Source organism: Lolium rigidum, chromosome 4 (assembly GCF_022539505.1).
Source record: "Lolium rigidum isolate FL_2022 chromosome 4, APGP_CSIRO_Lrig_0.1, whole genome shotgun sequence".
In the NCBI taxonomy this organism is placed as follows: Eukaryota; Viridiplantae; Streptophyta; class Magnoliopsida; order Poales; family Poaceae; genus Lolium; species Lolium rigidum.
In genome coordinates, this window is record NC_061511.1 from 168,356,820 (window position 1) to 168,370,227 (window position 13,408).

General features: G+C 44.6%; 1 protein-coding gene across 1 annotated transcript; it reads left to right on the forward strand.

Moving 5' to 3' along the window:
- Positions 1-9,061: 9,061 nt before the first annotated feature.
- LOC124708893 lies at positions 9,062-12,581 on the forward strand. Its single transcript, XM_047240532.1, has 7 exons — positions 9,062-9,206; positions 9,654-9,742; positions 9,847-9,922; positions 11,128-11,177; positions 11,265-11,585; positions 11,740-11,778; positions 12,074-12,581. The coding sequence occupies exons 1-7, from the start codon at positions 9,062-9,064 to the stop codon at positions 12,260-12,262; spliced, it is 909 nt and encodes a 302-aa protein (XP_047096488.1). The 3' UTR covers positions 12,263-12,581.
- The last annotated feature ends 827 nt before the right edge of the window (positions 12,582-13,408 follow it).

The window sequence follows — 13,408 nt, forward strand, 5'->3', positions numbered from 1 at the left end:
ATCAATTCCTAAATTTACATCTGCCACAATCTGACAGAAACAGGAAAAAAAGAAGAGGAAAAGGTAAATCACCTTTCTTGCAGAACACAAAAAGTAAATCAATGAAACATAAAAAAAGGAAATAGATAAATTCAAAGAAAGGACAAAAACCTTTAGCTGCTGATTTAATAGTATCTGAATGAGATTCAGCATTGAGTGATGAGGAGAGAGGTGCTGAGGCAACATCGCCAATGAGAACATTTTCCACAAAATGGTCTACTTCCATTTCTTGGCTTGATATATAAACTACGCTCGCACCAGAATCTTCAAAATGAAGATTTTTAGGACTAGCAGTAGCATCATCAAGAATAGTTTTTGCCTTCATGAGTGAATCTCCTTCAAGAACAAGAAATAAAAACATTTGAAAATCTAATCATACAGAAGAGTTTATGAACTGGAAGTATATTTAGAAAGCAACAACATGCAAAAACATACTAGAAGTTGCCGACTCATCATACTGAGGGTGAGAAAAGTTAGCTGCACTGGATACTATAACAACTGGATCTTGATTTGGCATGACAAGATTAACAGCCGGAGACTGTTCTAGGACCACACTATGAACATGAATAGCACCCTTAAACTCAACTACAAGAAAAATGAGAAAGAAAAAATATAAGAGTGGGAGCTTCTTACAAAAGAGAGACGAACTAGGAAAAATTAAAATTAAAAAGAAAAACACTTACTAGTTGCAGATGTGTCGTATTTTGACTTATCTTTATCCAAAATAGGTTCATGATGAATATTAGTAACAATATCAGATTGGAAATCTTCTTGAAGTATACTAGCAGTACCAGCATCTAGCAAAGTATCAGCTACACTAGGAATATTAGGACATGGAGACTGCTTTGGGTCAAGACTATGAACAGTTTCTGCATCCCTGATGTCAACTACAAAATTGAAGAAAACATATAAAGAGTGTCATCTTGTTAAAACAGAAAAAAGAACAACTCAGAAACAAAAATGCAATTAAAAACACACTTACTACTTGCTGATACGTCATAATTTGACTTATCTTTATCCAATACAGGTTCATTATGGGTCTTCATAACAAGAACATAAGGGTGATCTGCTTGAGCATCAGCAACAGCATCAGAAGGTTTATTATAAGAGCTAGCATCAGCATCCTTATCTTTATCCAACACAGATTCATTATCATTCATAACAATATCACATTGGGGGTCTGCTTGCGGTGAGCTAGTACCAGCATCACAGTTCCTTTTATCACCTTCATAGATTTATTAAGGAAACAAATAGAAAAAGTAAAATTAAAACAAAATCATAATACCAATTATGTATTATAAGTCACAAAAAAAGAAAACATACCAGTAACATTTGAGTCAGCAGGAGCCTTCTCTTGTTCAGAAACAATGTCATTGCAATGTGAACTCTTGGCAACAGCTACTTCATACTCGTCCATAAAATGAACATGATCACTTGCAGCATATTCTTGTCGAGGGCTTGAAACAATATTGCTTGCACTACCTAAAAGAAAATTATAAAATATATGAAAACCAAATACTTGCTTGTAGTACTTAAAGAAATATAGAGAACAATAATAAAAAGGAGTGTGCTCTAGCCAGGATTGGAACTTAATTATCTACATCACTACCAAACACATGCAAAAAAAACTATGGAACCTCCAACAAATGTATGCTCTACAAGATCAGTGAATATCCGACAAAAATGTATACTCTACAAGTCTCCATGTGCTAATGTTCAAAGATTGTTTAAGTATAACCTGTAGGTGACTGAAAGTGTGTCTCAGAAGTAGGAGGCTGCGAGTGCGTGTCAGTTGAATTAATGAGGCTTGAAGTGGGTCTCATCTGCAGGTGACTTCAAAGGCGTCTCAACTGGAGGTGGCTGACAGTACTCAGAAATAGCAGAGAAGATTTCTGTGGACATTAAATGAAAACTTGTCTCGAGCAATTTTGTAACATCAGTAGCAATCTTCTCTTTGTTTGATTTAATTATAGAACCAACAATTTTCTGTAACTAAATGGAAAATTGAAGAAAGTTACGACAAAATAAACTAGACAATAAAGGAGAAATCAGGAAATGAACTACAAAAACATATGCATGTAAAAAAAACTTTAACTTATATAAAAAATACATGAGATATAGAAATATGCAGAGGAACTAACATGCAGAGGTATATCCCCAAGATTATTTGAGTACACATTAAATGGATCTGAATTCATATTATCCTGGATTGAACTTGGCACATTTGAACTTGGCACATCTGAATTCATATATTCTGTTTGAGTATAACCAAGAGAAGGCAATACTAACTGCTGCCGCTTGGACTGACTATCCAAGAATTCTTTAAATTGAAGATTACCGTAAGGAGTACACGACTTCTCCCTAAACTGCACATTGTAAAACCAAAAAAGGAAAAGAATGAATTTCATAAACAGCATCAACAAAAATAGATGAAAACATGATGTAATACATTGGATAACAGAAAGCTTACATCGATTGCTCCGAAACAAACCCTTCCTGAAGATTGAATTCTATCAAACCGAGTAAGAAGCTTGAAGTCAGCATTGTCAACATGGAATAACCTTGGAACACCATAGTCAATATTGTGCTGAATAGAGCGTGCATTTAGTTCCAAGAAATCCATGTAAACAACCTACAAAAAGGGAAAAACGAAATAATTAATGTCAGCCTACACAAAAAAAGATACAAAAACAGCTTGAACAGAAAATGAGAATGGAGTTTTGCTTTCTACTTACCGCTAGAAAGGGAAGGCATCCACCAACATAAATTGCTGTACTTGGGATGCCATTAGGAAATTTCAACAAAAAAATTTAAAAAATTTGCAACTTCATTGAGCAACACTTGAAGCGAAAGAGCAGCCCAGTCAACACTAGTCATCGTAGCTAGATCAGTCAGCGAAAAAAGAAACCTCCAATCAACGGTATCAAATGTGGAAGGGCAAAGAATAGTTCCCAGAAGAACCATCATGAAAGTCCTCATAAATGATTCCTCATCCTCATCACCTTTGAGTTGATCAATAAGCGTTCTCATGTAAATTTTGTTACCAGTACCCATGTACTTCGCCTTCAGCAAATTTACCTTATCTACTATAACAGAGTTCTTGCTAGATAATTTTGCTATGGTACCACCTAAAATTAAAATAGGACATTTATACATAAGACAATAGACATCAACCAGCAAAAAAACTACGCAGGCACCATCTTGTCGAACAAAAACAAATAAAATACCAGCAGGGATTCCAACAAACTGCTGAATCATATTCTTGTCGAATTTTATGCATTTATGTTCATGACAAAACATAGCAAGCTCAGGCACCATCTTATCCATTACCCAATCAATAATGACCATAGGAAAAACAACCTTGTGCTTGAGTTCGAGAATAAGTTCATATCCATATTTCACCACGAATCCAACCTGTTTTGGTGTAAGAATTTTCATTGCAACCTCGAAGCGCCGAACAGAAAACCTCATCTTGAAACGGACAGCAGGATCATCACCTAGATCATCTTCTACAGAAGGCATATCTGGAGAATATGAATTATTTTAGCACATATAGGAACCATAAAAAATTAATCCTAATTTGGTAGCAGATCATTAAGTGCCTATTTGAGCCTAACTACAGTAGAAAAGCAAGCAGAAACAACCTTAAAATAAAACAATGGCTAGAACCCTAATTGACAGTAACAAAATGACTAGAACCCTTATTAACAATAGAAAATAATCTGCAACAAAAATGATAGAAAATCTAACTTCCCATAGGTACCGCGCGAAGAATAAGGAGAAACGACTTCTTCGGGTATCGACGAGAGATCCGGCGAGACGGGAAGCGGCGCGGCGGAGGTGCTCGACGGGGATGGGGACCTTCCGTGCGATGCAGGACGAGTGGCCGCACCAGAAACACTAGAAACGAGCGGCAGCGACGACATGTTCGGCGAGACGGGGACGGGGACGCTCGACGGGGACGGGGACCATCCGTGCGATTCGGGACGAATTGCCGAAGCAGAAACAGTAGAAACGAGCGAGCGGATCAGAAACGCTGGGAGCGGCCACGTGGAGGAGATTCGACGGAAATGCGAGCGCGCAGCGGCGAAGACACGCCGGAAACCGGAGGGGCGGAATAGGTGGCGGCGGCGAGAAGAACCACCTCGCGGAGCAACTACCAGCGAGAAAAAGGGAAGAAAGAACAATGTAGGAACAAGCTCTGTCTGAAGGAAACAAACATATCGAAAACATCCCACGAAAGAGAAATTGGGCCGAGCCCACTAAAAAATCCCTATAGCGAATCGGTACTCCGAAGCGCGCGCTAGCGAGCAGTTTCCGCACCTCCCGGAGTAAACGGCCTAGCTGCAGAGTCTCGTTTAGCTTAAGAGGCCAAAGCGGCATTTGGTGGGCCGCCACGGACGTGTCCATTTACAGGTATACTCAGTTAGCCCACCCAGCCTTCCACGAGGAGGCCCAACTCGTCGACGGCCAGCCACCGGTGCTCTGCCTCACTCCTGCGTTTCTTCATCGCGGCGATTTACACAAAAATGACCCAAAAGTGGAAGAAAAGCACAGACTGACCCTCCGGCGAAACTATTTCACCAATCTAACCCTTTTGTGTGGCGTCCCTCCCACGGGCGCCACACATGCCTATGTGGCTCCCCTCCTGCCGGCGCCACACACCCAGCCGACGTGGCACCATCGACGCTGAGCTGGTGCGCCCATCCGACGTGGCAGCATGTGTGGCGCCGCTCCCAACGGCGCCACACATGCACTTGTAATCCCCCAAACATACTGTGAGACAATTCCTCTGGGACTTAGCCGTTTTGCGAGGCTCGATGTGTGGCGCCGATGCCACGGGCGCCACACTAGCATGTGTGGCGCCGATGCCACGGGCGCCACACATCCACTTAAGTGTGGCGCCCGCGCCCGCGCCCAGCCCGACCCTCTCTTTCTCTTCTTTCTCTTCTCTCTGCTTCTCCCCCAACCACCGCCGCCGCCCGCTTCCCTTCGGCCCCCCCCACCAAATCGACCAAGGAATCATCAGATCCGGCCGGCCAAGTCCTTCCTCCTCCATTCCTCAAGGTATTCCCCTTCGATTCCCTCTGATTCGTCCACTATTGTTGGTGGATTTGGTAGATTTGGGTATGAACCCTAGACATGGAAATTGATGCTGGATTTAGATATGAACCATTGATATGTTAGTGCAAGATTTGGATATGTTGGTGGATTTGGATATGAACCCTAGATTTGGTGGAACCCTAGATATGAAATTTTACATGTATGTGTTGAAATGGCTATGAACCCTAGATTTGGCTATGTAGATATAAAATGGCTATGTAAGTGTTGAATGTGTATGTGTAGGAACCCTAGATATGTTAGTGGATTTGGATATGAACCCTAGATTTGGATATGTTGGTGGATTTGGATATGAACCCTATATTTGGCTATGTAGATATAAAATGGCTATGTATGTGTTCAAATTCTATGTATGTATGTCTTGAAATGTCTACTATTTGTGATGGAATAACTCATATTTGAACCAAATATTTGTTGGAACCCTAGATATGAATGTATGTGTGTATGTATGGAACTCTCATGTATTTGGATATGAACTCTCATGTATGTGTTGCTCATTTTTGTTAGTGGAATGACTCATAATATGGTTGTGTAAACATGTAGGATGGTGTGGCTTCTGGATGAAGAGTACGACAGGGAGCACCGGGCTGTTCATATGACGGAGAGGGGAACGGATCTTCGCCCTTTGAAGATTTGTTACCATGGCACACTGGATATACCTTATGACGAGAGGTACACGGAGTTCATCCGGCCTACCGGTCTTATGCCGTTCATATCCCTTGTAAGCCGTGGGGGGCCACACATGAACCCCTCGGCACTCACCGCCCTTGTCGACCGGTGGAGGCCGGAGACTCACACCTTCCACTTGAGGGCCGGCGAGATGGCCCCTACTCTCCAGGATGTTTCCATGATCCTTGCACTACCTATTCAGGGCGAGCCACTGTGTATGAACACAGCTTCTGATGGGTGGCGCCAGCAGATGGAGGCGCTTATTGGCAGGGCTCCTCCGGCGCCAGCAAATCCAAAGGAGAGAGTTCCCGCCGGCGCGTCTTTCACTTGGATCAGAACTAACTTTGCAGAATGCCCCATAGAGGCCGACGAGGACACTCGGAAGACGTACGCCCGCGTGTACTTATGGTACATGATTTCCAGGACTCTCTTTCCTGACAGTGGGGGTAAGTTGGCCCATTGGTGTTGGCTGAAGGCGCTTACGGTGTTGGACGACCGGTGGAGTTGGGGAACAGCGGCACTTGCCTACCTCTACCGGCAGGTGATGATTTGTTCTATGTACTATTTTCCTATAGTAGTGCGCTACACAAAGTAGTAACCAAATATCTTATGTACGCAGTTGGACGAAGCTTGTCGCAGGACCGGGAGCAAGACCGGGAGCGGCGGTATTGGTGGATGCATGCTCCTACTTTCCGTATGGAGCCGGGACCGCCTATCGCTTGGGCGTCCCGGGGTACTCAACGAGACGCCATGGCCTCATTTCCCTCACTTTCTCGATCGGGAGCCCACTTGGGCATACCTTTGGGACAATGTCTCGGAGATGACGAGCGATCCAATGGTCATGTACAGTGCAGTACACTCGCGGAGTTGGACACTCTTACCGCCGAGCAGGTAACCGATCACCGCGGAGTTGCAATCCTAGTTTTGATTGATTCTACTGGCATCTACTAAATAATTGTATGCTGCAGGTGGAATGGCAGCCATATGGTAGCTACTACCGTATTGGCGCGGCGATGGCTGACCTAAACCCCAAGTGCACGGAGGAGGCGCGGTTCTGGCGTATGCGCTGCCCACTCATATGCATGTGGCTTGTTGAACACCACCAGCCGCAAAGAGTGATGAGACAGTTTGGGCCGTATCGGAGTGCCCACCAATGTGGCAAGACACGGACAAGGCGCTTCACGGGTAAACTTCGGAATCATGCGATGGAAGATTCTTGATAGAAGAGGTACAAACTAACTTGTTGATTCTTGCAGGCTTGATAGGCAGCGGCAGAGGAAGATCACAAATTGGCCGATCCATCATAGCGGCCACATCACGGCGTTCCAACACCGCTTGGAAGCGGCACGGAATGCCGGCCCCGAGCGGATTGTGCCTCACGACTTCACCGCTTTCAACAACTACCTCGAGTGGTTTCATCGAACACGCGTATCGAGTTAGTGAAGCGCGCGTATCGTGAAGAGATCTTGGACGACCCCATCCGAGTTCGATGAGGTTGGGCAAAGCCGAGCACGACACTTTTGCTCGCAGAGGGAGATCGACTTCTATTGCTTCCGAGCTGAACTTCGTGGTAATGGATTCTCTCACTAACTAGTACATCATCTAGATTGCCATGTGCTCGCTTAAATTGTGTATGCTATGTTTGTCACAGCGGGAGGAGATCCGAAAACAGTCGAGGAGTGCGAGGTTGTGTGGGAGCAGAGCCACGGAGATGAAAAGCTCTGTCGGACCGTTGCGGAATTTCATTAAGGTATGATCACCAACTTTGAATGTACGCAATTATGTTCTGGTGGCTTTGTAACCGTGAGTTCCATGACGCGTAACACCGCACGAAAGATGCGGCGGTTAGCGAACTTGCTAGGTTGCCGCGAAGGCGAAATCCCTACATCCTCCTCTTCCGAAGAACATGTATGGACTATTTTGTTTCGTGAAACATGTTCTTACTAATTTCAACTTTTGTAATCTCATGTGTTCATGTTTGTGAAGATTCCTCCCGAGGACGACCTAATTCGAGTCAAGGCATACTTCCGAAGCGTACCTCCAAGCAACGGTCAGCTTACCGCTTGAAGCCAAGGGGCAAGGCTCCAAACCGGTACACTCCGGAAGATTATGTCAACCGAGGAAAGAAGGTTGTCACTGAGGAGGATGACGGGCGGCCGCGGAGATCAGCTATGTCGAGGATGAGGAACGACGAGCCGTTCTCTTCAGATGAGGAGGAGGAGGAGGAGGAGGAGGAGGAGGAGGAGGAGGAGGAGCAGGAGCAGGAGCAGCAGGAGCAGCAGCAGGAGCAGCAGCAGGAGCAGCCAAGGCAGCGGACGAAGAGGATGGCCGTCCGGAAGCAGCCCACGAGGACGGCACGTCGAGGACGCTACTAGGATGTGCTACGTGTTGTTCTGAACTCTATATTCATAAGTATCGATTTGTGAACCCTATGTCATTTCGAACCATGGTCTGTAATGCTACTTGTTTGAATCTACGTGCTACAATATGACCTATGAAGTGTTATATGTGTATGTCATGAAATTGCTATTTTTTGTGTCCAATGTTGTACTCGTAACTGTTGGAGTTTGGTAGGATTTTTCATGTTTTGAACACAAGTCCATGTGTGGCGCCCTTCCCACTGGCGCCACAAGTGCTAGTGTGGCGCCCGTGGCATCGGCACCACACATGCCAACTTATATGAACTATTAGGACCAAAACATCCAGGGGCTCCGGATGATAAGTCCTTAGCCGTTTTCGCGAGCCTCGATGTGTGGCGCCCGTGGCATCGGCGCCACACATGCTAGTGTGGCGCCCGTGGCATCGGCGCCACACATCGAGCCTCGCAAAACGGCTAAGTCCCAGAGGAATTGTCTCACGAGTATGTTTGGGGGGATTACAAGTGCATGTGTGGCGCCGTTGGGAGGGGCGCCACACATGCTGCCACGTCGGATGGGCGCACCATCTCAGCGTCGATGGCGCCACGTCGGCTGGGTGTGTGGCGCCGGCAGGAGGGGAGCCACATAGGCATGTGTGGCGCCCGTGGGAGGGACGCCACACAAAAGGGTTAGATTGGTGAAATAGTTTCGCCGGAGGGTTCAGTCTGTGCTTTTCTTCCACTTTTGGGTTATTTTTGTGTAAATCGCCCTTCATCGCATTAGCTGACGCCTGACGCCTGACGGCGACGACACAGCTTCAAGTTAGTTGTCCGCGACCAGCCCGCTCCCCATCCCGCTGCCGGAGGCCGACGCCGATGGCGAGCCCGCGGGAACGGCGGCTTCCGCCCGCGCCCGCGTTCCGGATGGAGAACCCCTTCAGCGTGAAGGTTCTCCAGGTCTTCACCGGCGCCGGCGTCGGCTGCGGCGTCGGGGTCGGCGTCGGCCGCCCCATCTACCTAGGTAATTACAAGGGAACCTGTCCACTAGCTTCTGCCCCTTCCTTACTTAGGACAATCCGGGATAGACACCCATCGACTCTGTCACGAGTCTGCGGTGGCTGCGGCATTTCGTCGAACGGCTGAGGTGGGGGACAGGGTGAGGAACTGGGGCATCTGGTCGAACAGTTCGTGCACTATGTAGATGGATCCACACAATTTCTAAAGAAAAGATCTATCCACACAGGGTTGTACTATGTCAATTGAAACACGGATAGGCGTATACTTGTCAAGATTGAAATTTGGTCACCGGGAAGTGCAGTAAAGTATTTGTAGCTACTTAATTCACGCCTGCTGATAGCGGTACTGTCCACATCCATGATGTACTGCCTGTGCTACACAGTAGGAGCAACCGACTAAATTTCATGGGCTGGTTGTTGTTGAAGCAAATGGCTGTTGTTCTGGTGGTCAGGTATGATACCGGGCCTTCAGCAAGTCATGAGTGCGACGAGAGGTGCAACCGATTCTTTTTCTGGCGTCACGAGACATGTTAATGCTGCTGTAAGTCACCCTTCTATGAATGTGCACATGATTGAACTGCTTATGTGTTTAGTGATTTTTTAGATCTGATTTATTGTTTTTCGTCCTTTGTTCGTGTGCTCTAGATAAGGAAGGCAGGGTTAAAGAATGTTGAAGCGGGCATTGGTTGCGGAGTTGGTATTGGACATGGTTTTGGAATAGGTACACATTGCAGCTATTCCATTAATTTAGCCCTGTCAAGTTTCCAGTGATGTTCTTTATATATATTAGTCTTAGTTGTGCTCAGTTATGGTGGTTTATCTCCACACATGCCCCAATTTTCCTTTTGGCTTATCTGTTCTTTTCTTGGTGGCCACATTATAGTGTTTCTATAGTTGCTTGCATAGCAATTAGACTAAGATTAGGTTCATGGGTGGAGCCACGGCAGGACATGGTTGTACAGATGTAGACACATTAATTCTGGCAAGGAAACATAAGTAAAGTAGGTAAATGCTTGTATACTGGAAAATATCTAAGAAATTTGTAGAACAGGCTGAGTACACGTTCTAGCCTGTTACTAGCCTGACACAAGCCCACCAACCCACAGTCCCAGGTAGCGCAACGAAGCAACAATATGTTAACCCATCGCTTCATGCCAAGGGCATATCATGTTTCCCTGCAAGCAAACTCTATTCTCTCAGCCTCTCGTCCTCTCATTTCTTTGCACAGTGCAACTCGTCAAGCAGCGAGGCCACAGAGGCAGTTTTAAAAGTACAATTTGTTCTCTGGCTTCACATTTTCTAAAGTACATTTGTTATGTGGCTGCAATTTTTTGCTTTCACTACGAGAATGTGTCCTGCAAACTTAACAAGACCGGCATCTATTAGTTAAACCTAATTAATTAGTAGAAAACTAATTTTAAGTTATGTACACCCATTCCAGTAAACCTGGCTCTGCCACTGATTAGGATGTCACTGTGATGCACCTGCTTCTATTTATTCTGTAGTATCTTCTCATTTTTGTTCACTGTTATATGGAGTTATCAGCACCTCTGTGCTTCGCACCAAAGATCTCACTTCAATGCAAAATATGAAGCGATAATGGAGGAGATTCTTTTTTTCCCATTTTCCTTCTTTTGCAGGAAAGGTCAGATTAATTGTTAGAATCACTATTCATGTCTAGAAGACTAGCACTCTCCCTAAGTACTAGCATGCATGAGCAATTTCTTAAACTCTTGCAACGCTTCCTGCTCGATGTTCTTTTACCACACCCTATCAGTCTTGTTTCTCTTTATACATCATATCTGGCACAAGCCCACAAATATATAGTTGGAACTATTAATGTTACATCTGTGCACTACCTTTCTTGCGCAAGCCTGTGAACTTGTTTTCTGTGGTCTGAAGCTAAATCAGCTCTTTAATTTTCAGGAATCGCCTTGAAACCACGCGTACTTCATGGGATTCAATCATCGATTGCTGTACAAAACTTAACTCTAGTTCGCTCTATTTTTCTCTCTGTCTTCTTTCATGTAGTGTGAACATTAACAAAACAATGTTTTTCCTAGGAATTTATGTCCAAGTTAACTTCAAAGCTGAAGGATCCCTCTGGGGAGTCAGCTACGTCAAATCCTACTGCTGGCCCGTTCCCTACCAATGAACGAACGCTCAATGGTATGTCCATGGATCTAGAGGCTAAGGCAGTGAAAAGTAATTTGCTCGATACTTCAAGCAGTCAAATACCAGAAGTACAACCAACTCATGGACTGTATGGCCAGCATGGGATGCAATCAGAGTTAATAACAGGAAGTCGAACTGAAAAGGTCATTGCCAACTTTCTGCAGAGTCCATTGTTCCAGAACGATACAAACACCGGTATCAGGGATGCAGTATGTGCTTGAACCTCACCTCTATGTTCTCTCTAACATATATCATACATTGTGAATTAGTGATATACTATATGCTGCAGCTATGTCTTCTGCTACTCGCTTGTACATACATTGTTATGTGATGGGCATTATGAACACTGTTTTTTTTCTGCAGGCTGTAAATTTGCATGGGATGGATAACGTACTTCAGTTGGTGAGTTCAGTCACACTTTTAATGCTCCTGGTGCATAGTTCGTAACTCTAGTCTAAGGCATAGTTCTATCCTTGTTCTTCTGTCAGATATGTTTTACTCATTCACACTTTTAATGATGTTTATAGCCTATTTAACAAGTAAATTATTACTTACATCTCAACGAACAATAGAGGTTTACTAGGATGGTTATTATTGTAGGAATAGGGTGGTTATTGTTTGCAAATCGTATTATTATACAATTGTTTGTCTTTCATTAGCTGACTACTAATTACTTCTGCATTTCTTGCTTACCCAGGTACTGAAGCACCAAAGAGTCATCGAAGAATTGCAAGAAGAGAATGAAAAGCTGCGTCAGGTGCTCATAGAGGAACTTAAGGTTTCACCATTGAAATTACAGCCGGATCGAACAAATGGAGTGAAGACCTATAATCCATGCTCGGAGTGCTTTGACTGCCGCCGCCGAAGTCGGAAGTCAAACAGATAGCGGCAGTTGCCCCTAGTTATTTTTGGTAGAGTTTAGCTATGTTTCCACTAGCTGAAGATCTCACTGGAGCGACAGTATTAGCCAATCTGCATGACATCGACAAGAACCGCCACGCTAGCTCTTTTTGTTGAGGCACTCTCTCTGATGTACATTTGAACTCTGTTCTTTTGGCTCAGAATAGGTGACTTTTAGCTGTGATTGCCTTGATTATACTGAACCTACACGCTGAACTTTTTGTACAACGAGCGATGTGGCATGTGCACCAAAGTAAGACACAGGACAATTGTAATAGTCCTATAATTTTCTTTCTATCTTTTCCTACAGACGAAAACACCAGATGGTACCAAGTAGGTTTGTTAGCATAAACACCAGATTCTGCTGAAACGTTAGTTACGCCTAACATGAGGCAATGAGAAATCTGGTTACTCCTCGCTTCGAGTTGGCCAATCCAGCATCGGCATTGCTCATGCGACCCAGCAGGAAGGTGTTGGTGCCATAGGACCATTCTTCCGGACACCACTCCACCAACATCATCTGCAGAGGAACCACTTTGTGGGGTGCAGAGGAACTTCACGATACATCCCAAACCCACAAGGTTGAAGCTAGTCTATAGCATGGCATCACGTCACTAGATTCCTCCCTCGCCCTGGGGCATTGTTCCTTTTTTTTTCCCCTTCGGAGATACAACGATTCCTACATTTTCTAGTTTTTTTGTGCACCATGCCTTATCTACGGTATGTATTGTGCCTCTGAGTTTGTCCTCCACTTCTGCCAAAAAAAATTGAGTTTATCCTCCACACCAACCAAAGTACCCATCCACCGTGCCATATTGTTGCCCATAATGGCTAGGCCCACATCAAGATTACAGAAGAATTATGGGCATGTTGAGTTTGGACAAATAATTAACAACATTTGAAGGGAAATTTAGGTTTCATTAACAAATTGATGCACTCAAGTACTCAACCAATCTATTACCGTGTGGTGGCATGTAGACCGTTCTCTATTCCTAAAGCATGACATAACACTAGAGCATTGTGTGTTGTCCCATCCCAACGAGCCAACACGTATGTGCACCAAAGATCAAATCAACAACATAAATCATATTTTGAGTAGTATGTTTCTTTCTACTTCATCCTCGATACCCTT

Bases quoted from the DNA above. Each gene is read 5' to 3' on its own strand.
- LOC124708893 (XM_047240532.1), top strand. From the start codon at position 9,062: ATGGCGAGCCCGCGGGAACGGCGGCTTCCGCCCGCGCCCGCGTTCCGG. The intron at 9,207-9,653 runs GTAATTACAAGG...TCTGGTGGTCAG, and splicing joins CGGCCGCCCCATCTACCTAG to GTATGATACCGGGCCTTCAG. The intron at 11,779-12,073 runs GTGAGTTCAGTC...TTGCTTACCCAG, and splicing joins TGGATAACGTACTTCAGTTG to GTACTGAAGCACCAAAGAGT.